General features: G+C 50.2%; 1 protein-coding gene across 9 annotated transcripts in view; it reads left to right on the forward strand.

Moving 5' to 3' along the window:
* The window catches only part of LOC111858699 (spectrin alpha chain, non-erythrocytic 1), a 31,321-nt gene that overhangs the window by 6,732 nt on the left and 1,517 nt on the right, over window positions 1-23,072 (forward strand). Inside the window, exons 2-52 of one of the 9 annotated variants that reach the window (XM_023840667.2) lie at window positions 754-998; window positions 1,261-1,386; window positions 1,961-2,101; window positions 2,343-2,623; window positions 3,021-3,165; window positions 3,252-3,406; window positions 3,660-3,795; window positions 3,965-4,066; window positions 4,155-4,292; window positions 4,585-4,695; window positions 4,785-4,862; window positions 5,095-5,250; window positions 5,539-5,743; window positions 5,936-6,117; window positions 6,256-6,499; window positions 6,685-6,807; window positions 7,038-7,255; window positions 7,514-7,606; window positions 7,721-7,855; window positions 9,013-9,161; window positions 9,955-10,014; window positions 10,725-10,923; window positions 11,835-11,939; window positions 12,140-12,172; window positions 12,284-12,319; window positions 13,061-13,108; window positions 13,522-13,613; window positions 13,777-13,921; window positions 14,081-14,262; window positions 14,352-14,451; window positions 14,784-14,981; window positions 15,163-15,413; window positions 15,623-15,785; window positions 16,077-16,091; window positions 17,027-17,158; window positions 17,461-17,598; window positions 17,713-17,817; window positions 17,923-18,131; window positions 18,247-18,367; window positions 18,468-18,589; window positions 18,692-18,824; window positions 18,921-19,019; window positions 19,104-19,263; window positions 19,355-19,431; window positions 19,538-19,747; window positions 19,845-20,141; window positions 20,248-20,360; window positions 20,585-20,602; window positions 21,092-21,154; window positions 22,243-22,297; window positions 22,460-22,656. In XM_023840667.2, the coding sequence (XP_023696435.2) occupies window positions 754-998; window positions 1,261-1,386; window positions 1,961-2,101; window positions 2,343-2,623; window positions 3,021-3,165; window positions 3,252-3,406; window positions 3,660-3,795; window positions 3,965-4,066; window positions 4,155-4,292; window positions 4,585-4,695; window positions 4,785-4,862; window positions 5,095-5,250; window positions 5,539-5,743; window positions 5,936-6,117; window positions 6,256-6,499; window positions 6,685-6,807; window positions 7,038-7,255; window positions 7,514-7,606; window positions 7,721-7,855; window positions 9,013-9,161; window positions 9,955-10,014; window positions 10,725-10,923; window positions 11,835-11,939; window positions 12,140-12,172; window positions 12,284-12,319; window positions 13,061-13,108; window positions 13,522-13,613; window positions 13,777-13,921; window positions 14,081-14,262; window positions 14,352-14,451; window positions 14,784-14,981; window positions 15,163-15,413; window positions 15,623-15,785; window positions 16,077-16,091; window positions 17,027-17,158; window positions 17,461-17,598; window positions 17,713-17,817; window positions 17,923-18,131; window positions 18,247-18,367; window positions 18,468-18,589; window positions 18,692-18,824; window positions 18,921-19,019; window positions 19,104-19,263; window positions 19,355-19,431; window positions 19,538-19,747; window positions 19,845-20,141; window positions 20,248-20,360; window positions 20,585-20,602; window positions 21,092-21,154; window positions 22,243-22,297; window positions 22,460-22,656 (7,039 nt within the window). The remainder of the gene's footprint in view (window positions 1-753; window positions 999-1,260; window positions 1,387-1,960; window positions 2,102-2,342; window positions 2,624-3,020; window positions 3,166-3,251; window positions 3,407-3,659; window positions 3,796-3,964; window positions 4,067-4,154; window positions 4,293-4,584; window positions 4,696-4,784; window positions 4,863-5,094; window positions 5,251-5,538; window positions 5,744-5,935; window positions 6,118-6,255; window positions 6,500-6,684; window positions 6,808-7,037; window positions 7,256-7,513; window positions 7,607-7,720; window positions 7,856-9,012; window positions 9,162-9,954; window positions 10,015-10,724; window positions 10,924-11,834; window positions 11,940-12,139; window positions 12,173-12,283; window positions 12,320-13,060; window positions 13,109-13,521; window positions 13,614-13,776; window positions 13,922-14,080; window positions 14,263-14,351; window positions 14,452-14,783; window positions 14,982-15,162; window positions 15,414-15,622; window positions 15,786-16,076; window positions 16,092-17,026; window positions 17,159-17,460; window positions 17,599-17,712; window positions 17,818-17,922; window positions 18,132-18,246; window positions 18,368-18,467; window positions 18,590-18,691; window positions 18,825-18,920; window positions 19,020-19,103; window positions 19,264-19,354; window positions 19,432-19,537; window positions 19,748-19,844; window positions 20,142-20,247; window positions 20,361-20,584; window positions 20,603-21,091; window positions 21,155-22,242; window positions 22,298-22,459; window positions 22,657-23,072) is intronic. The other 8 variants (XM_023840672.2, XM_023840668.2, XM_023840669.2 and 5 more) reach the window with 8 other exon arrangements.

Here is a 23,072-nt window from a genome sequence, read left to right on the forward strand (position 1 = left end):
CACCTGCCCAAATATTACCAAAGGGCTCCCACTGTTCATATCTATAAACTTTAAATTTCAAGAATCCATTTATGCATTTTAGCATTGAATTGATAGACGCCGCTGTTTTCTTCAGTGCAATTTTTCTCTCTAGTGCATATTTGTTTATTTTACTGTGTGCTTTGTTATTTATAAGTGCTCTGCTCTGGTAATGCACCCAAAATTTGTTGTACACACCAATTTTTATCTTATTTAACCTTTATTTAACCAGGTTTGTCCCATTGAGATCACAGATCTCTTTTTCAAGGGAGGCCTGGCCAAGGCAGCAGCAACACAGTGTTAGTGCAAAGTCTTGCATAATATTACAGAAACATAATCAGAATATACATTTACATACAGACAGCCTAGTCTCCAGAGTCTTTAGAAGAGTTTTAAATTCCTTCGGGGGCATTAAGTTGTGCAGACGGAGTTCAGCTTGAAGTCTGTTCCATGTGTAAGGTGCTGAAAACCTGAAGGTTTTCTTTCCCAGTTCAGTTCTTACTTTAGGAACAATCTGATTTAGAAAGTCCATCGAGCGAAGATTATGATGACAATAAAGAAACTTTATTCTATTCTGATCAATTATCACGATTATACACCTTTTATAAGTTCACTAACTGTTATTATTTACATTATAACTTGCAAAGTTACATCTGACTTAAGATGTACGTGAATGTGGTTGGTATAAATGTACATTTTTTATTTTTTCTCTTACATTTTTTCCATTCCATCCAGACCAGATGATGGACACTAGTGGGACCAAGGTGCTGGAGACGGCCGATGACATCCAGGACCGGCGGCAGCAGGTTCTGGACCGGTACCGGCGCTTCAAGGAGCTGTCGGCCCAGCGGCGGCAGAAGTTGGAGGATTCCTACCGTTTCCAGTTCTTCCGACGTGACGCCGACGAGCTGGAGAAGTGGATCCAGGAGAAGCTGCAGATCGCCTCTGATGAGAGCTACAAAGACCCCACCAACTTGCAGGTGGGGGGCCGAGGCTTGGGGAGGTCAGACTGCGTGGACAGCCTGGGGTAGCCTCACTTAGCAGATGGCTGGGCGGTCCTTATTTCTCCAAACCAGGATACCATCCAGGAAGCTAACCGCTAATCCCCATATAAACCTGTCTAATCTGGTGCATGTTTGCGTTAAAAGTGTTAAATATGTCTGTTTGGGTTGGACCTGTGTTTATTCACAGTCAGCCATGTGGAGACCAGGTACCGGGCTCTGACATCACTTCCTCCCCCAGGGAAAGCTGCAGAAGCACCAGGCCTTCGAGGCAGAGGTGCAGGCGAACTCTGGAGCCATCGTCAAGCTGGACGAGACGGGCAACCTGATGATCACCGAGGGCCACTTTGCTTTCGAAATCATCCGGGTAAGGCCCCCCAGGAGGAGCAGGTCTCCCCAAGCCGGTCGGAACGTGTCTCATCACCCACTGGGCTGCTTTCTCTCATTAACAGATCATTTACACTCCTTTATAAAAACGTGTGAGCCCTGGCGTTTCACATGTCACCATACCGGTCACGACATGGCCTGTTTGCTTCATCCTGTCTGCCTTTCAGTGAATATTATAGCTGATTGTCAAATGATTTGAACAATTCTTAACGATTCTTAATTCATTGTTCAGACTTCGTTCAGAGGTTTTAATGTTTGGTATGAAAGGCGTCATATTTACTGCGTGCCCCTTTCTGGGGGCCACACTAGCTGCATGTTCTTACTGGAAAAGGAAATCATGATAAACTGGTGGGATTCGCCTCTGCTAATGACCTGGTGTTTATTATGCGTTAGAGCAGTGTTTCCCAACCCGGTCCTCAAGGAAACACAGTCTGGACCCTGTTTCTGTTCCCTCCCAGCTCGGAATGTCCGCGGTCGGTGGTCGTTCTTTCTCTCGCTCTCTCTCCCTCCCTGTCCCTGGTACTGATTCGCCGGTGGCTTCCTGGTTTCTGCAGACTCGCCTGGAGGAGCTGCACCGGCTGTGGGAGCTGCTCCTTCTGAGGACCCGGGAGAAGGGCGAGCGGCTTCTCCAGGCCCAGAAGCTGGTGCTGTACCTGCGGGAGTGTGAGGATGCACTGGACTGGATCAGCGACAAGGCGAGTGTGTTCCTAGTGCATAAGACCCCCCCCCCCTCACATTTATAGGTATTATTTCAACTGTGACATAATCGAAAATGTACGTTGCTTTGGATAAAATAAATAAAGTGTAAAATGCTCATTTCTGGGACGTGAACCAGCAACCTTCTGGTTATAGGTCTGTGCCCTTGACCCCACTGTGCCGGCTTCCAGTGTTACACACTTACGGTGTGTACTTACGCGAACCCGTTTCCTTTCTCAGGAGCCCATCGCCACCTCTGAGGAGCTGGGTCAAGACCTGGAGCATGTGGAGGTGCTGCAGAAGAAGTTTGAGGGGTTCCAGACGGACCTGGCGGCCCATGAGGAGCGTGTCAACGACGTGAACCAGCTGGCGGAGAAGTTGGTGCAGGAGGCGCACCCCGAGGCGGCACTGATCACACGGAAGAAGGAGGAGGTCAATGCCGCATGGAAGCGCCTCAAGGACCTGGCCCAGCAGCGGCAGACCAAGCTATTTGGGTCATCTGAGGTGCAGCGGTTCAACAGGTATGACCCCACACCCCACACACACACACACACACACACACTTTCACTCGTGCACACCTCAATTATAGCTCAAATCTTAATCTTGGTAGGTTATATGTAATGCTGGGTAACATGAGGCCCCAAGGACTCACTTTTGGCCAGAAACAGTCACTGCACTAAATATTTAATAAACACATTTCTTATTCAGGAGACACTGTAGCAGCATGTTCTGCTAACCAAATAACTGGCTGCGATCTTCTGATGCTACTAGCTGGCTATTTATCAAGTTTGAAACATCGGAGGGTGGCTCTGGAGTGATTTAGGGTGGGGCCACAGCGATGCCTCTGCTGAGTGACACTGGTTGGGGGAGGGGCCATTGACCTGCGACCTGCATGCTGACCGGGGTCTGGGCCGGCAGGGACGTGGACGAGACCATCAGCTGGATCAGGGAGAAGGAGCAGCTGATGGCGTCGGACGACTTTGGCCGCGACCTGGCGAGCGTGCAGGCCCTGCTGCGGAAGCACGAGGGCCTGGAGAGGGACCTGGCCGCCCTGGAGGACAAGGTGAGCGGGCGGGAACCGGCACCGGGACACGGCCCTCCAGGCGGTGTGAGGCGGTTGCCATGACGATGACACGCCTCTTCGTTCAGGTGAACACCCTGGGTACAGAGGCGGAGCGGCTGCAGCAGAGCCACCCCCAGAACGCTACCCAGATCCATCTGAAGAGGGACGAGCTCATTGCCAACTGGGAGCAGATCCGCACCCTGGCAGCAGAGCGCCACGCCCACCTCAACGACTCCTACAGGTGGGTGAGGGCCCCAGCTCTCTTCCCCCCCCCCTTACAGCTTGCCTGTGAACTACTGGGATTCCTGGAAATAGCTTAGCTGATCCACATATCGAATAGATTAAAGCTTTTTAATTTTTTCCATAAAAAACATCCAATCCAGTTTGCAGTTGATGAGCTCTATTGATGCTGGTATAGGGAGCTGGCAGCTCATAGTCCTGTAATAGGGGCGGTTGGCAGTTTTGATGGCAGTGCTCGATGTCGCCCCCTGCAGGCTGCAGCGCTTCACGGCGGATTTCCGCGACCTGACCAGCTGGGTGACGGAGATGAAAGCCCTGATTAATGCCGATGAGCTAGCCAATGACGTCGCCGGTGCTGAAGCCCTTCTGGACCGACATCAGGAACATAAGGTGACCCCAAACACTATTCCTGATTATTCAACACCCCCCCACCCCTCAAAATAAATAAATAAGACACATGGAGGCTTATCTTGCAGAGCAGCACATTTTGAATCCCGTCCTCCTCAAGATTACGGGGGTGACACAGGCATGTTTTGATCCCTGCTGACTTAATCTCCAGGGAGAAATCGATGCCCATGAGGACAGCTTCAAGGGGACGGACGAGGCTGGTCAGGCCCTCCTCAACACCGGGCACTACGCCTCCGAGGAAGTGAAAGAGAAGGTAGCCCCGCCCCCTTTTGTGATGTCCCGCCCATTTCAGTAAGGCCTCGCCTCTTGTATGTGACTGTGTCGTCTCCCTGTCCTCGCAGCTGGGAGTCCTGGCTGAGGAGAAGGAATCCCTCTTGGAGCTGTGGGAGCTGCGCAGGCAGCAGTACGAGCAGTGCATGGACCTGCAGCTCTTCTACAGGGACACCGAGCAGGTGGACAACTGGATGAGCAAGCAGGAGGTGAGGCTCCTCCCTTGACACGCAAGAACCAATGGGATCCATGCATCATCGATATGCAGAATAATATGGCAACCTTATCGCATTAATTTTCAGGATAATTACTTGCCGTATCAGTTTAGAGTTTTTAATAAAAAGCATATTAATCTATCTTTTCAAAAGGATGTTCGTTGTTTCCATTTATTTGCATGTTTGATTAGTGTTCTAATCAGGCAGTTAATGCTGTGGTCATATGGTACCCAATACTGGTTCTTCTGCTTCTCTGTCTAACTCGGCGTCCTGTCGCCTTTTACAGGCCTTCCTCCTGAACGAGGACCTGGGAGACTCGCTGGACAGTGTGGAGGCCCTGCTGAAGAAGCACGAGGACTTCGAGAAGTCGCTTAGCGCACAGGAGGAGAAAATAACTGTAAGAGAGACCCAGCTGGCTTTGTAGCTTAATATTGGAGCAATTCGGTCATGTCGTCAACTTTTGTTTTTCGTCTGTGAAATATTCAGGCCTTGGATGAATTTGCTACCAAGTTGATCCAGAACAACCACTATGCCAAGGAGGACGTGGCCACCCGTAGGGACGCGGTGAGTGCTGGGGGCCATCAGGCAGAATGTTCTAGGCTAGTGTTCTCCAATCCGGTCCACGGGGACCTGCAGACAGTCCACGTTTTTGCTCGGAGCTGAGAGGGAGCAAAAACATGGGCCGTCAGTTGGTCCCTGTTCACCGGGTTGGGAAACCCTAGTCTAGACTAATAACCAAGCTGATGTAAATGGGAAGTCCGCTGTCTGACGCGGCCGTGTGCTCCCCTCCTCGCAGCTGCTGAGCCGACGTAACGCCCTGCATGAGCGCGCTCAGTCCCGCCGGGCCGCTCTGGAGGACTCATTCCACCTGCAGCAGTTCTTCCGTGACTCGGACGAGCTGAAGAGCTGGATCAATGAGAAGATGAAGACCGCCACAGACGAGGCCTACAAGGCAAGGCGCTTAGTGAAGCAGGCCGTTCTCCTGGAGGCTGGTGCTGTCCGACTTTTCCCACCCCGCGAAGCAGGCCTTCCATCAGAGTGCTGGGGAGTCACATGTGACAACTGGCAGATATACTGACAGATTCTGATGCATTTTCTGAGTGAGACTTGGGAAGGCCTCGGTGCTCCCATCCTTCAGGACACAGGCTTATATAAATTCTCTTTATGAATAAATATGTGAGTATACATATATATATGTAATATATTAATTTGGGTGCTTTGTGCCCCACACACACCCCAGGACCCCTCAAACCTGCAGGGCAAAGTGCAGAAGCACCAGGCCTTCGAGGCGGAGCTCTCGGCTAATCAGAGCCGCGTGGACGCCCTGCACAAGTCCGGCCAGGAGCTGCTGGATGCCCGGCACTACGCCTTGGACGAGGTGTCGGCCCGCATGGGCGAGGTCAGCGCCATGTGGAAGCGGCTGCTGGAAGCTACCGAGCTGAAAGGTGGGCTTCTCTTCAGACGGGCCTTTACAGTCGTGACTGGGAGGCGAAAATCACTGGGTGGTGGGGATTGCTGTTGGACCTTTTTGGGGTAGGAGTAGGATGGGCTACAGCCTTGCAGGTTCTATCTGGCAAGGAGCCCATGTGGTACCGGTGCCCATATCTCTGATCCTGACCCCCTCCCAATCTGCTCAGGCATCAAGCTCCGCGAGGCCAACCAGCAGCAGCAGTTCAACCGCAACGTGGAGGACATCGAGCTGTGGCTGTATGAGGTGGAGGGCCACCTGGCCTCCGACGACTACGGCAAGGACCTGACGGGCGTTCAGAACCTGCAGAAGAAGCACGCCCTGCTGGAAGCCGACGTGGCCGCCCACCAGGTGCTCCGCATGCGAGCGAGCCGGACACGGGAGGGTTGTGGGTGTTCGCGGTCGAAGTGACACCGTGAAGATGTCTGAGCAGGCACACCATGCTCTGTGTGGCGGCGTTCTTTAAAAGCTGCCTCTCTTCCGGGTCAGGACCGCATAGACGGCATCACCATCCAGGCCCGGCAGTTCCAGGAGGCGGGCCACTTCGACGCCGACACCATCAAGCGGAAGCAGGAGGCGCTGGTGGCCCGCTACGAGGCGCTGAAGGAGCCCATGGCCGCACGCAAGCAGAAGCTGGCCGACTCGCTGCGCCTGCAGCAACTCTTCCGCGACGTGGAGGATGAGGAGACCTGGATCCGTGAGAAGGAGCCCATCGCCGCTTCCACCAACAGGGGTCAGTGTTTCCTGCTGAGTGTCATTGGATTTGCAGTGAGACCATTCCACACTGTCGACATCTGCCTTTGGAAACCAGCACATCAGCCTGGGTTGAAATGATAACTCAGCCGACTGTGGCTTCTGAACCGTGATCTCCTCATGTCGGCCAATATTGGTTGATTCTTTTTTCTTCTGTACTTCTAGGGAAGGACTTGATTGGTGTGCAGAATCTTCTGAAGAAGCACCAGGCACTGCAGGCCGAGATCGCAGGCCACGAGCCTCGGATCAAGGCCGTCTCTCAGAAGGGCCAGGCCATGGTGGAAGAGGGTATGTTCTTGTAACCCGCCCGTCCAGATTAAACTCCTTTCCATTCTGATCAGAGCTTTCCATGTCACTACATGCTCTGTATACAATGCTACAGGAGTCCCAGCTGCAGGGGGTACCATTGTGGTTATGGAGATAGAGTCCCAGGCGGGGACTTGCTGTTTAACCTTTGAGTCTGGTACCCAAATAGTCCTGGAGGATTGACGCGTACCCCGGCCGGCTCTCCGCTCCAGGTCACTTTGCCGGGGACGAGGTGAAGGCCAAGCTGGCGGAGTTGAGCGGGAAGTGGGAGGTGCTGAAGGGGAAGGCATCCCAGCGTCGCCAGGACCTGGAGGACTCACTGCAGGCACAGCAGTACTTTGCCGACGCCAACGAGGCTGAGTCATGGATGCGGGAGAAGGAGCCCATCGTGGGGAGCCCTGACTACGGCAAGGACGAGGACTCTGCCGAGGTGAGCGCCAGAGGAGTGGACTCAGGTCCGTCTGCTTCGTGGTTTCTCCTGTAGCTGATAAGTGGTATGAATGGATGCTGGACAGACAACATAGTTAGCCTCTGACAAGCCTTGATTTAATGTAGTAACTCCTGGGAGACTGTCTATGAGTTTTGAAATGCTACTAATATGAGAATCCAATGAAGAGAATGGAACCGACCAACGGGTTTTGCTATTTATTGTTGTTTTTTAATTGACGCTCTCTCTCGCCCCCTGCAGGCTCTGTTGAAGAAGCACGAGGCCCTGATGTCTGACCTGAGTGCCTACGGTAGCAGCATCGAGTCCCTGAAGGAGCAGGCCCAGGCTTGCAGGGTGGGTCCTGGGGGGGAACGGGGGGGGGGGGTTCTGTTTAAAGGTCCAGGCCCATGGGACAGAACGGACCCCTTGCAATGGTTCTGACGGCGCCATCTACATGCTCCTTTCCAGCAACAAGTGGCTCCCACGGATGATGAGACGGGCAAGGAGCTGGTGCTGGCCCTCTACGACTACCAGGAGAAGAGCCCCCGCGAGGTCACCATGAAGAAGGGCGACGTCCTCACCCTGCTCAACAGCACCAACAAGGTATCCCTTACTGTCAGCACTGCCACCGTCACCTTCTCTTAAAGGGGTGGGGAGTTTATCCTGGCCGTTTGGCATCTGGTCAAAAAACTAAATCCAGCACCCATGGAGCATTTGGAGGAGGGTTAAGGGCCTTGCTCAAGGGCCCAACAATCATGAGCCTATTCATTCTTCCGTGGACAGGATTTGAACCAACAACCTTCTGGTCACAGGCACAGAGCCCTAAACCTTCAGAGCTGCACACCACCTCCCAGTGAGTTAGGTTATGGAAAAGGGGCCCCAAGACAGACAAACAGCGTTCGTGCTGGTTTGTCGTGGGAGGGAGCCAAAATGACTGGTTCATCTTCGGTAACCCAGAATGCTTCATAAAGTGGAACAAAGCATGTTGGCAGGAGTGAGGCGTCACACCAGATAGACGCGTTTGAGTTTGTTTCATGAATCCTTGCAGCCCAGTGAATAATCTTAAAGGGGCGTGTCAGTCAAGTTTGTCAAAAAGTGTCTCGTGGTGTAGGGTATGCAGGCCATATTCCCACGATCCTCAGCTGTGGCCTGACACAGGGGGGGGGATATGGCAAAAATATATCATTATTTTTTTTTTTCAGGCAAGATCTCGATACACGATCTTATCATGATTCTTTTTCATTTTGGTAATTTTGCAAGTTACCACATGGTTGTAGCAGCTGAGGCAGTCACATGGGTTCTACTAGCTGACTGTCTGCATACCCTTTCAGCTGTGAAAAAGGTTTGTTATGTTGTTATCCAGCATGCAAACCTTATCTGTGCAAATTTGGCAAATAACTGTCTTGGGAAATTGAAGCAAGTTCCACGTTACCGATGTCGAACTCCTCCGTGTCGTCCAAGCTGCTACGCTGCCAAATTGGGAATGTTCTGCCTGTTGCGCATTGCATGTTGGGACGAGGGAGCAAAATGGAGACAGAGCAAGAAATCCAAGGCAGTACTGACTGTTGGCTGTTACCGGTTTATTGTTGAGTCAAAATGGATTTGGTTGACAAAATGAGATCTGCAACTATCTGCACTGTAGCATGATACTAACAATCTCTCTGTAAAAGCAGGTTGTGGAGGTATTTTAATTGTCCGTGTACTAATATCGTTGAATGGCACACCCCCAGCCTGACGTCTGCTCACGCGTCTCCCTGCAGGACTGGTGGAAGGTGGAAGTGAACGACCGGCAAGGCTTCGTGCCGGCCGCCTATGTGAAGAAGCTGGACCCCACGCAGTCCTCATCCCGCGAGAATCTCCTGGACGAGCAGAGCAGCATCGCAGCGCGGCAGGAGCAGATCGAGAACCAGTAAGGAGCAGGAGGGTCACCTATGTTATTTTGACATTATTGGGACCATTTTTTCAGTCCCCACAAGGGGAAATTTAATTCTATTAAAATCTGTGATTGCAGTCAAAAAACTAAAATAGCCAGAAGTCTTGTATTTTGTTTGATTACTTATGGTTAAGCTTAGGGCTGGGTAGGGGTTAAGGTTGTCATTGTTGGGATTAGGGTTTTTCCCGTAGAAATGAATGAACTGTCCCCATAAAGATATGAATACGTGTGTGTGTGGGTGTGTGTGTGTGTGTGTGTGGGTGTGTGTGTGTGTGTGTGTGTGTAAAACTCCTGAAGTTTTTCTTGTTGGTTAACACGGATTATATTTACACAGAAATGCTTAGCTTTGAGACTTGCGTAAAGTCAGCTTCACATAGCGAATGATGTAGCTAGTTTCACTGATTAATACCTTTATTCTCAGGACGCCATTAAATGGCTTTTGAAATCCCAAGCCATTGTTTACTGTGTCCTGGGACTCATTTAGATTCTGAGGTCCTGGTTCTTTGGCGGATTTCCCCAGCCCACCCCCCCCTCTTCCCCCGGGTTTCTGTGTTCACAATTCCCCTCAGGATCTGGCCCAGTCTTCCCAGTGATGCATGCTGGGAAGTCTGTGTTTCTCCGCTTCACCCGGCCTTACCGACCCGTGGATGTTACCATCTTCCCGTTTTTCAGCTAATTTTGTGCCTCTTGCTGACCCAATTGAACCCCCCCCCCCCCTTGTCCTCTCCTTAACCTCTAACGTCTGCATGCGCCTGCGTTGTCTGCGCAGGTCTTTGGTCACCAAGGAGGCCTACAGCGTCTCTGTGCGCATGAAGCAGGTGGAAGAATTGTGAGTAGCACGACCCAGGCCACCGAACCACATCACCATCAACGCCACCCCCACCCCCCCTACGCCACTCACATCCCAGCTAGCCGTTTGTTGTTTTTTAGTTTCAAGTTCCTCTGAAGTCATTTTGTCTTCCACCTGCTGTGGTGTCTCTCTGCCCCCCCCCCACCCTGAATTTTGTTTTGCATCAGCCCTTTAAGAATTCATGACGACAATGATTTGTTTTGGAGAGGGTGAAGCCAAGGAGAATTGGCACGATAATGAATGGCTGACGTCATTGTCAGTACTTGCGAAAACCCTCCCCCAAAAAACGCCCTCCATCTGTCATTGGTGTCATCATCCAGGGTGTGCATGTGTGTGAGCGTGTTTTAAATGTGCAGCAGAGTCTGTGTTTGGTTTGCTCCTGTCCCATGGAATGTGAGATTGGCAGTTTTGCCCAAAATCTAGAAGCTCAGAATCCATTGGGAGTTCTGCCATGCTGTCGTGTAAATGTGCTATGAATGTGCTCATTGTGGACTTTGGGAAGGTATGCGTTGGGGGGCTCCTGTCTGGCTCATTTGTGTGGGCATGATGTCATCTGTGGCCATCCCATCCATAATGTAGCTGAAAGCCATTCTGTCTGCAAATGAAACCAAGGGCGCCACCTGCTGGTCTTTTTCAGGAGGCGCAGTCAGAGGCGCTGGAGACTAACTTGATCCCTTCCACCCCAACAGGTATGGTGCCCTGCTGGAGCTGGGCGAGAAGCGTAAGAACATGCTGGAGAAGAGCTGCAAGAAGTTCATGGTGTTCCGCGAGGCCAGCGAGCTGCAGCAATGGATCAGCGAGAAGGAGAGCGCCCTCACCAGCGAGGAGGTGGCCTCTGACCTGGAGCAGGTGGAGGTGCTGCAGAAGAAGTTTGATGACTTCCAGAAGGTAGGTGGTGCCACGTTGAAAAGATGCGCGTATTGACGTCTAACATTGGTATTAGCAAACCCAGCTGACTAGCAACATTTCTCATGGCTGGGTTAAAAAAGGTCTGGTTCCGTGGTGTACAGAGCTTAAATGTGGACTTACAATATAGGCAAATGCTAATTCCTTTGCTCAGATGGCACAAAAACTAGTGCTATGATGTTACAGGAACTGTAATACACGTAAATGCAGATCCCACTGTTCTGATTGCATTGGTCTGACAGTTGTATTAAAATTCGATTTAAAAAAAAAATCTAAATATATAGCTTCCAGGCTACAAATATATTGAATTGTGACCCCTGCATCATGAAACATATCACCAGATTCTTGGGAAGACATACCTTTACTATATTATATTACTTTTTTCATGCAATAAAAGAAAATAATTGCTGTCCATAGATTTTTGTTGTGTTCTATTTTTTTTTGTATTTATGAAATTGCTGAGAATAGTGTGAGATACGTTCAAATGAAAGATAGGGAAAAAAGGAAAATAGGGGGATAAAAGGGGGAGAAAGGGAGGAGGGGGGAAGTATAGTATTGTTCTGGAGTGTTCTTACTGTTGCAATTTTTCAAATCAATGAAAAGACATTTGAAAGAGAATAGTGTGAGATCATTGCATTGGTCAGCCAAGCAGAACATCCTCAGGATGTCTTCACGTTTAGAATCAATGCAGGACTAAGATCCGCACAAAAGGAGGAGTGGAAGAGCACAGGCTTCCAAACAGCAGCTGGCGAAAGGTCTTCCACGGCATCCTTAACGTGGCGACTGGCTGCTGATTTCTTTTCAAACCCAAACGTGGTTGGATGTCCTCAAAGCGCGATAAACCCCTGAACTGCATCTCTGACCTCCTGCACTCCTCGACTTTTTCCTCGTAGGACCTGAAGGCCAACGAGTCACGCCTCCGCGACATCAACAACGTGGCATCGGAGCTGGAGGCCGAGGGGCTGATGGCCGAGGAGACGCCCGTCCTGCAGGCGCAGGTGAGGGTGGAAGGGGAGGGGCCTGGAGCAGTCCAACTGCCAAAATAAGGGGAGGGGCCTGGAGCAGTCCAACTGCCAAAATAAGGGGAGGGGCCTGGAGCAGTCCAACTGCCAAAATAAGGGGAGGGAGGGTTCCTCATTAAATGGGGGCTGAAGATATCTAGTTTTAACATGTGTCCTGATCTTTCTCTTTTACACAGCAACAGGAGATGTTAGGTGCAGCTCCTGGAAAGGTGAGCTTTGTCATATATTATGCTTATCTGGTGTCTACAGCATTGTGACAGTGGCTTAAGCCACCCCGACTCCTGGTACAGGCCCTCAGTGATAATCCTCTCTTTTTGCAGGATCACCCTGATTCCAAAAATGTCTCCCCATGGAAGGTATGTCAAATCTCTTACCCTGAAATGATCTTCCTAAGAGGCAAAGTTCTGATCAGCTCAGTGAAGTGGCTGTTTTAAACACATGAAGCGACACTAACACGAAGGTTAAGCAAGCGACACGCTTGTAATCATGTGCTTTAGATCCTGTGCTTGATCTATGTTGTTCTATGTTGTAAAAGCAAAGAGTCAGTCATTGTGTTGACAGGCACCTTGTATACGGCTCGGCGCTTCATGTGACACAGGCTGGGGCTGGCCAGGATAGTGCCACAAAGATCGACATGATTCATACAAAGAAACAAAAATCCTGTCCTTTAAATTGCATTAAAATGAAAAATAAATCAGATCTATGATCATTGGTACAGACCTTCAATTCACAGTCCCTCTGTTTGTCTCTAAGTACATAAAAGAACACTTAATTTTCCTTACTTTTTAAAATAATATTCCAGAGGAGAATTTGTCAGAACATTTTGTTTGGTTTTTGTTACTTGAGGACTTCAAGCATCATTGATTAATTAATAAACTTGGGGGTTCTGATTGGTCGGCTCTCATTGGTCAGTGGGGAGGCTCTGATTTGTTGGTAAGGGGCTCTGATTGGTTGGTGGTCTTGCTCATTCTCTCTTTCCTGGGGTAAGGAAAGGTTTTTAAGACTCCACTGAGTTCCTGACTAACATGGCGACACCTTATGACTGGTGTGATTTTGTTTTTTTCCCTTCTTTCTGCTCTCATCTTATTTTGATCCAGTCTATGCGTTTGACTGTACAAACGGTGGCTAGTTTTAACACCATCAAGGTAAGAGTGCCCCCCCCCCCCCCAGCCGCTCTGTGTGTGTTCCTTCCACCTGCTTCATCACTCCCATATTGGCCAGTAGACCATCCCTAACAGATCCTCCAGCCTGCCCATCTTCCTCTCACTGTCGTCCCAGTTTCGTTCCATCATCCCATCATTGCCGTGGCATTCCATGGAGTCCCCATGTTCCAACACCCATCGCCCCCCCCTACCCAGACCATGGCATTCCACAGTGTCGACTTCTGTTTTATGTCATGTGGCATTTGGCTATGGACCATATATCTCCTTGTGGTGTGACCTTATTTACTTTTGTAGACTGTAGTGCTGAGTCTCATTGGTTACAGTCACCAAACTCTCACACGTGGCCGCAGGCAGAGAGAGGCTGCCTCAGTAATGCCTCTGTTTATGCGTCGCAGGAACTGAACGAGCGCTGGAGGTCGCTGCAGAAGTTGGCTGAGGAGAGGAGCAACGTTCTGGGCAGCGCTCACGAGGTGCAGAGGTTCCACAGGTAGGCCCCCATCCATCCATCCATCCATCCATCCCCGGTCATCAGAAAGCAAACGTGCGCATGTACACACGCTCCTCTTGAAAGGAGGGCCGTTCACAGGCACAGAGCTGGAAGGCCTGTTAGCAGGCAAGGCCACACCTTCTGCCTCCCTGTGTACCTGCAGGGATGCCGACGAGACCAAGGAGTGGATCGAGGAGAAGAATCAGGCCCTGAACACCGACAATTACGGCCATGACCTGGCCAGCGTGCAGGCTCTCCAGCGCAAACACGAGGGCTTCGAGAGAGACCTGGCCGCTCTGGGAGACAAGGTGAGCATGCAGACCTTCCCCAGACTGAACTCTAAGCCCCTACCAAAGCTAGAATTCCCACCGCACATCATGTAGAAGAACATCAATGTGAAAAAATGTGCTTCAGCCGCTGCAAATTGGAATGAACGGTGAGGCCTGACCATATGCCCTGGCGTGCAGGTGAACTCCCTGGGCGAGACGGCGGAGCGGCTGATCCAGTCACACCCAGAGGCAGTGGATGACATCCAGGAGAAGTGCACGGAGCTGAACGCGGCCTGGAGCAGCCTGGTGGGCCGAGCCGACCAGCGCAAGGCCAAGCTGGGCAGCTCCCACGACCTGCAGCGGTTCCTCAGCGATTTCAGGTTGAGGGGGTTAGCGGAGCTGGGGGGGCTCTGATCTGCATGGCAGTGGAGTTCTGTAATAACCTCCCCCGACTGGCCCACCACCGTAGGGACCTGATGTCCTGGATCAATGGGATTCGGGGGCTGGTGTCGTCGGATGAGCTAGCCAAGGACGTGACGGGAGCAGAGGCTCTGCTGGAGAGGCACCAGGTATGGAAACGTTAACAAACCCCTTTCATCCACCACCACCGACGCACTGCCATGAAGGAATCAGCAGGACGTTTCTCCAGTTCACAGGATATATTCTTCTTGCTTAATAATGCCATAGAAAATAAGAATGTTCCTTTGCATCCAGAAAGCTTATAGGCTCAAATCTGACGAGTGGCTCTTCTACTGTGCTTGTATAACCTTAGCTGTACTAGACTAGTCAGATGTTTATTACATGAATCGAAAATAAGTCTTGGATTAAAGGATCAAAAATATCAGTAGTAATGGTAAATGGACTGAAGAACTCACCTCTGACCTGTTTGGTTAAACCCCAGGAGCACCGCACAGAGATTGACGCCCGCGCCGGAACTTTCCAAGCCTTCGAACAGTTCGGCCAGCAGCTGCTGGCACGCGGCCACTTTGCCAGCCCTGAGATACAGGAGAAGCTGGAGGCATTGGATCGTGAGCGGGCCGACCTGGAGAAGGCCTGGGTGCAGAGGCGCATGATGCTGGACCAGTGCCTGGAGCTGCAGGTAAGGCCGGCTGGGCCTTCTGGTCTTCAGAAGCTCATGTCAGATCCTGCCATTTATGTTCCTGCCAGTCCAGTCAATGCAGGCAGCTATATGCTCTAAGGCTGATGGATCACAATGCAGAGTGTTTCGGCGTTTACCTGCGCAGACGGAGGTGTCTCTAAGCATGTTATGTACCCCGCAGTTGTTCAACCGCGACTGCGAGCAGGCTGAGAACTGGATGGCAGCCCGCGAGGCCTTCCTGGCGAGCGATGACAAGGGCGACTCCCTGGACAGCGTGGAGGCGCTCATCAAGAAGCACGAGGACTTCGACAAGGCCATCAACGTGCAGGAGGAGAAGATCGCAGCCTTGCAGTCGTTCGCTGACCAGCTCATTGGGGCCGACCACTACTCCAAGCCAGAGATATCGGCTCGCCGGAATGAGGTCTTGGACAGGTGGGTGACTGAAACCTGCTATTTGTGCATGAGCTAAGTTTATATCAGATGTTTGCATCTAATGCAGCAGATGATTTGACCTGAAGGATGTTCAAGTAGTGGGAGATGCCTACTAGTTACTTAACTTCAGCTGTAACTGTAAACTAGCGTTTAGACATTAGTCCAAGCTGTTGCGTCATACTAACCGCACTGAGCCTTCCGTCCTGCAGGTGGCGCCGGCTGAAGGCCAAGATGATTGAAAAGCGCTCCAAGCTGGGCGAGTCGCAGACCCTGCAGCAGTTCAGCCGCGACGTGGATGAGATCGAGGCCTGGATCAGCGAGAAGCTGCAGACCGCCACCGACGAGTCCTACAAGGATCCCACCAACATCCAGGTACAGCTGAATTACCCCACGCCTCATTCTCACAGACTCCAGCCCCCCCTCACTTTTATTCAACCGTAAACTGATCTGTCAAGGACTACAGAGAAATGTACTGAATTTTAATATTTGCTTCCACTAGCTTTTGAAAGTCAATGTAGCCTTTTTCCTTTTAAGTAGTCTTGTTTTTCCTTTCTTTTTTTTAACATTTTTTCTATAATTAATCAGTGCATTGTGACACTTTCCAGGGCCTGTTTTTATGGAATTCAGACTAAATCTGGTTTTATTTCCACTGTCTCTCTCTAGCTGTCCAAACTGCTGGTAAGTGTAGAATTTCAACGCTGACTAACATGTGTAGGGCTCCATGCTGCCTCTGTGTCGCCGCCCTGTCTGTAGAAAGACAGATTTACCCCTATGTGTGTCTCCTCTGTTCACTGGTACTTACACAAGTGGTGGCGTCTGTCTTGTCCTTCATCGGTGGATTACTTTTACTTTGCAAAGTCACCCAGACTCAGTTGCGTTATTTTTCCGTTTGCAGTAACAAGTTTGTTTACATAGCTTGGTGTAGCTTTGTGTTTGTTTTGTTGAAACATCTTGATGCTTTTATTTGAGACTTTCGTTCACATCGTAGACCTGTGGTTCATTTTCTCTGGTGCTTTTTCATGTTTGTTTACTAATATTATCCAGGGGTAGTCTGTTAAAATGACTTTGTTTATTGGTTTATCGGTGTTGTCTTCCCCCTTCTTGGTCATTTCTGCGCTCAGCTCTCCTTCATATCGGCTTTGGTTGCTCTGCGTGTGATTAAAGCCACATCCACTCCACCACAGAGCCAGAGCCCCTGTCTTCTCAATTTCCTCGGCGGAGTTAGGGCTAGATTGGGGGGATTTTGTCACGTCTTTTTTGTGTGGTGATTTTTTTTCCTGATCTCTGCATCTTGGTGATGTTTTTTTTTTTATTGCCTCCATTTGTGACTGTTGTGATCATCCTGATTCTGTCCTGCATATATCCCTGCATAAGTCCCCAGTCTGATGTCTTACTGTCCTGCTGACTTTCCAGTCATACTCACACTGACCTGTGGTCAGTACAATAACAAAACCAGCAAGACGAACGGCGTTGAGCCTCCACACTACACACTCGCACGCAAACTCATAAGCTCAAAACGCACGCGCCTGTGATCCTCGACACACCCAGATGCTCGGTCTAGGTTGATGCATCCAGTCGCCTACACGATGTTCTGAACAGTCTCTCTTGTGCAGAGCAAACACCAGAAGCACCAGGCCTTTGAGGCGGAGCTGCACGCCAACGCTGACCGCATCCGTGGGGTGATTGACATGGGCAACTCACTCATCCAGAGGGGGGCCTGTGCAGGGAGCGAGGACGCTGTCAAGGTAATGGCGGATGGCGTAGTGTGGATGTGATGATGATGATGCTGTAAAGCAGTGTTTCCCAGCCCGGTCCTCAGAGAGCTAGGAGGGAGCAAAAATGTAGATTGTCTGGGAGGGAGCAAAAACACGGGGGTCCCTAAGGACCATATTTGGGAGCACTGCTGCAAAGGATAACGTGTGAGGTGTAATGGTAAAGCACTTAGCAATCCTGTATAAGGTACTGTCTACAGAATCACTGCAAAGTAGAGCAGAATAGATCATTGAGTAAAATACGTTCTGACACCCTGTCCCTCATGTCCCCTCAGGTGCGGCTCAGTGCCCTGGATGACCAGTGGCAGTTCCTGGTGAATAAGTCTGCAGAGAAGAGCCAGAAGCTGAAGGAGGCCAACAAGCAGCAGAACTTCAACACAGGCATCAAGGACTTTGACTTCTGGCTCTCTGAGGTAACCATGAGAAGGACCCTTTGTCACCCATTGTCCCCTTGAGGTGACCTCTCATTTGCCCTCAGTCATAGAGGGTTTAACGAAGTGGGACTCTGACCTCACTATCCTTTCCAGGTGGAGGCTCTGCTTGCCTCTGAGGATTATGGGAAGGACTTGGCCTCTGTCAACAACCTGCTGAAAAAACACCAGCTTCTGGAGGCTGACATCTCTGCCCACGAGGTTTGCGATTCTTGTGACTTATTCTGTTCTCTGTGGCCCACAAAGTCAGCCAATTTTTAATCACATGATATATGACCCTCCCCACAACCTCCCGTGCCTCCACAGGACCGCCTGAAGGACCTGAATGGTCAGGCTGACAGCCTGATGGCCAGCAACGCATTTGACACCTCCCAGGTGAAGGACAAGCGTGACGCGGTCAACGGACGCTTCGGCAAGATCAAGAGCATGGCTGCTGGCCGCCGTGCCAAGCTCAATGAGTCGCATCGGCTGCACCAGTTCTTCAGGGACCTGGACGATGAGGAATCCTGGATCAAGTAGGTTGAGGACCGGATCTGTAGAGAATGGGGCTTATGAGGGCAAGGACTGCATATCTTAAAGACCCAAGAAGGGCATGAGACTAATACTTCTCATCCCTGCTTGGCCTCCCAGGGAGAAGAAGCTACTGGTAAGCTCTGAAGACTATGGCCGTGATCTGACAGGTGTGCAGAACCTGAGGAAGAAACACAAGAGGCTTGAGGCAGAGCTGGGTGCCCACGAGCCAGCCATACAGGTACGGACTAGGAGTGCAGGGCATTTTGGGTAATACTTCCAAGTTCTACACAGCAGATTCCATGGCAACATGCATCTTCTGCCTTTTCCCTCTGCTCCAGTCTGTGCTTGACACTGGTAAGAAGCTTTCGGACGACAACACCATTGGCCAGGAGGAGATACAGCAGAGGCTGGCTCAGTTTGTGGAGCACTGGAAGGAGCTGAAGGACCTGGCAGCTGCTCGGTGAGTCAACCAGACGCCGCCCGATCGATCAGAAGAACCTCAGGCTCAAGGATGACCCCTCCCATGTGATCTAACCTCGTAATGTCCACCTCCATACACCAGAGGACAGAGGTTAGAGGAGTCGTTGGAGTATCAGCAGTTTGTGGCCAACGTGGAGGAGGAAGAGGCCTGGATCAATGAGAAGCTGAACTTGGTGGGAAGTGAAGATTATGGGGACACTTTGGCCGCTGTGCAGGTGGGCAGTGTCGGCTTTCCCTGGGCCTCTTCTTCTTGGTAGGATTCCTGGTTTCTGAACTGATTGACAGCACGTCTATGCCACTGTCTTTCATAGGGCTTGCTGAAGAAACATGAGGCATTTGAAACGGACTTCACCGTGCACAGGGACAGGGTGAGCGACGTGTGCTCCAACGGAGATGAGCTCATCAGCAAGGTAGGTGCCCTGTCTGCGCAGTGTCACTCTGAGGATGAAAAGCATGGTTTACACATTACATGAAACACCACCATTCCCTGATAGAACAACCACCATGTGGACAACATCAGTGCCAAGATGAAGGCCCTGCGTGGTAAAGTGTCCGAGCTGGAGAGGGCGGCCGCCCAGAGGAAAACCAAGCTGGATGAGAACTCTGCCTTCCTGCAGTTCAACTGGAAGGCCGACGTGGTGGAGTCTTGGATCGGTGCGTGGTGGCAGGCAAACAGGCCGTGACTGGTGAAACATCTCCAAGCGTAGAGAAGAAAATGAAACACTGACGCTCTATATCTTCCCAGGCGAGAAAGAGAACAGCCTGAAGACCGACGATTACGGCAGAGACCTCTCTTCCGTCCAGACGCTGCTAACTAAGCAGGTACCGGGGACCGTAGGGTGTCTGTATTTTATACTAAATGACTTCTGCAAATTTGCTACTGATGGAATAGCTATAACATAAACGCGGTCTGGCCCCCGCCACGCAGGAAACGTTCGACGCCGGGCTGCAGGCCTTCCAGCAGGAGGGCATCACCAACATCACGGCACTCAAGGACCAGCTGTTGGCGGCCAAGCATGTGCAGTCACGCGCCATCGAGGCCCGTCATGCAGCCCTCATGAAGCGCTGGAACCAGCTGCTCGCCAACTCGGCCGACCGCAAGAAGAAGCTGTTGGAGGCCCAGAAGCACTTCAGGAAGGTGGGTTCCCATGTCACACCAGAATGAGCCATGCCGTAACCTGGGCCACTGGAACCCTTGTGGATCTTATTTCCATTCCAATCCTTCTCCTTTCTAGGTTGAGGACCTTTTCTTGACCTTTGCTAAGAAAGCCTCAGCCTTCAACAGCTGGTTCGAGAATGCAGAGGAGGACCTGACTGACCCAGTTCGCTGTAACTCCCTGGAGGAGATCCGGGCTCTCCGTGATGCCCATGAGGCCTTCCGCTCCTCGCTCAGCTCCGCCGAGGCTGACTTCAGCCAGCTGGCTGAGCTGGACCGGCAGATCAAGAGCTACCAGGTGATGTCCAACCCCTATACCTGGTTCACCATGGAGGCTCTGGAAGAAACCTGGAGGAACCTGCAGAAGATCATCAAGGTGAGCTGTCAGGTCCTAAGGTGCACCCCCCGGTACCGTTATTGGTTGGCTTCTTTTTAAGCCTGTTTCCGTTTGTGCTCATGTTTGACTTTGTCGCCCTCTTCAGGAGCGGGAGCTGGAGCTGCAGAAGGAGCAGCGGCGCCAGGAGGAGAATGACAAACTGCGGCAGGAGTTTGCGCAACACGCCAACGCCTTCCACCAGTGGCTGCAGGAGACCAGGTAGGGGGCGCCGTGGAGGTCATGACGATGGAGATGAAGAAATACAGTATTTGAAAGTGTGTTTTGCTGTGAGGAGACGGGGGTGGGGGAGGGTGTATCATTTGCAGTGCTGACACTCTGACCTGGACCTGATTTAACTGTTATTTTTCTTCTCTCCTCCTCCCCTCTTCTCCCGTTCCGCCTCTTTACCTGCTGCCCGGGGCTTGGATCGCTTTTCTAAACAGGACATATCTTCTGGATGGGTTAATATCTTTTCTCTTTTTTTTTTGCTGTTTCTTTGTCATTTGCATGTGTGGTGACATTGTTTTAAAGCTGAAGGGGGAAGATATACCATGATTTGTAAAAACAGTTTTTGTCCCGTTGTCAAGCAAAGGGCCGAGGTTGAGGAATTGCCATAATTATTTATCGCCATTAATTTTTTTATCTATTGCCTGAGTGAGCTGTAAGTGCTTTGGAAAGCAAATGAGTCATCATTATTATTACGACAGTCATTGTCAGTATAGTTGGGTAGCTATGAAGATTTTAACTGATCCAATTTTTGCTAATTTGGTTAGACCAATCCCCCCTCCACCCAGCAGAGGGAGCCATTTCGTCCTTTTCTTCATAACACTTACCTTGATGGGTTTAACAGTTTTGCTTCCTGTGTGTCTCTTCAGATTGTTTTTTTTTTGTGTGTCTTCTCTTTTTCCATTGGTACTCATGCATTCCAACCCTTCCCTTCCTCTAAATAGCATAGCCTATCGGCGGGTTATCCATGTCTATCAGTACGAAGTCGATGATGATCTTTCTGGAAGGTTTTTTTCTCCTTTTTCTGGTTCCGTTTGCCTTCTAACCACCTTCTCCCACTTCACTGCCATGCCTTGCCCCACCTTATCCCATCTGCATTTTGGGTTTCTCACATGCCCTTGTTTAGGCTCTGTGTGTGTGTGTGCGTGCGCGCAGTTCCCCCTCTACTAACAGTCTCTGCACTGCAGCTTCTTAAAACCAGGACTTACCTGCTTATTATTTAAAAAGCTGCCTGTGTACATCCATACTCAGAAGGGTTTATGATGTGTGAGAATTTTAAAATTAAATTATGATGCACCAAATCAGGGGTTGAAACTGCACCAGATGCAAAAAACAACTTCAAAACCCAAAAGTTAGCAAATTCCAAGGTTAACAAACCTATGACTGGGCCTAAATGCATGAAACAGGACAAACACTGCTTGATAGGGTTTTATCGCTCCACTATACAGTTTCTACCCCTGGCTGCAGAGGCCCTAACCTTGCATGGTCTTCATGTACCATGGTATGAGTTGGCTTCTTTAGCATGCAATGAGAAGCACAGAGTCAAGGGAGGCCAAATGCAATCTGGCAATACTTCATTATTTTCTTAATTACATAATTACACCTCCATGATATAGGTAAGTCTCAAGCATTTTTGTGGCAAACTGGGCGACCATTTTTTTAAAAATTGAAGGAAAATCAAATTAGAAATCAGTTAACTTAAGCATCTTGGGTTCTTTCATGTTTCATTTTTTACATACATTGTAGGAGAACAGTTTCCCTTCAGCATTAGCCTACTAATATGGATACACTGGTATATGTAGAAACTTAGTTCAGTATCGGTTTGACTAATCTGCACTTGGCTTCCGAAAATCCAAAGTTCTTTTTGGTTTTTGTGGGACTTGAGTGCCTTTTGAATCACACTGACCACCTGGGTGTACATCGCTACCACAACCTCTCCATTTAACGGCACCTTGGATACTAAACTGTTACTCAGCTAGTAGTGGGGTGGCATCACTATGGCCTTGCTTTGGAGTGGGTGTGGTCACTGATGTCAGAGGGCTGGCCGTTGTGAGCCCCGCCAATCACAGCATCTCACTGCTGCTGTTGTGTTCAGGTCCTGCATGGTGGAGGAATCGGGGACCCTGGAATCCCAGCTGGAAGCAACTAAGGTGAGACATACTGAGACACAGGCGTCACATGCTCCTAAAAATGCTTCTCTCAAAGTTTCTGCTGTTAGTTTTAGTAAAGATGCTAAAAATGAGTTCAGGCTAGCATTGCTAAACATCAATGCCCATTGGGATTGACAGGTTCCATAACCTCTCTGCCCACAGCGCAAGCACCAGGAGATCCGGGCTATGCGCAGCCAGCTCAAGAAGATTGAGGACCTGGGGGCGGCCATGGAGGAGGCCCTGATCCTGGATAACAAGTACACAGAGCACAGCACGGTGGGGTTGGCGCAGCAGTGGGACCAGCTGGACCAGCTGGGTATGAGGATGCAGCACAACCTGGAGCAGCAGATCCAGGCCAGGTGTGGCGGCCGGGACCATGCAGAAAATGTGCTCATGCATGTTTATGCATGCATATGGTGCAACCTCACAAGTTTAAATGCAGATCATTCCGAAAAACGGTAACACTACTTGATAGGGCACAAATTATGTACTGTAGTATTATGCTATTACTTATGTATTAATTAACCACAAATTAAACATTAGTTACATACTGTTCTCATGTTTGTTCATCATTAATGAATCTCAGGCAGTTACTTTACTATATATGTTAATTCTGTAAATCTTTGTGAATTACTTAAGGAAGAAGTAATGAATAACACACTTTTGTCATGTTAATTCATCATTAATGAATCATTACACATCTTTTATCAAGTAGCAACTATATTTTTTTCATGAGTTGTTCATGAGTTATTACCAAGTATTTGTGCCCCGTCTA

Source organism: Paramormyrops kingsleyae, chromosome 2 (assembly GCF_048594095.1).
Source record: "Paramormyrops kingsleyae isolate MSU_618 chromosome 2, PKINGS_0.4, whole genome shotgun sequence".
NCBI lineage: Eukaryota > Metazoa > Chordata > Actinopteri > Osteoglossiformes > Mormyridae > Paramormyrops > Paramormyrops kingsleyae.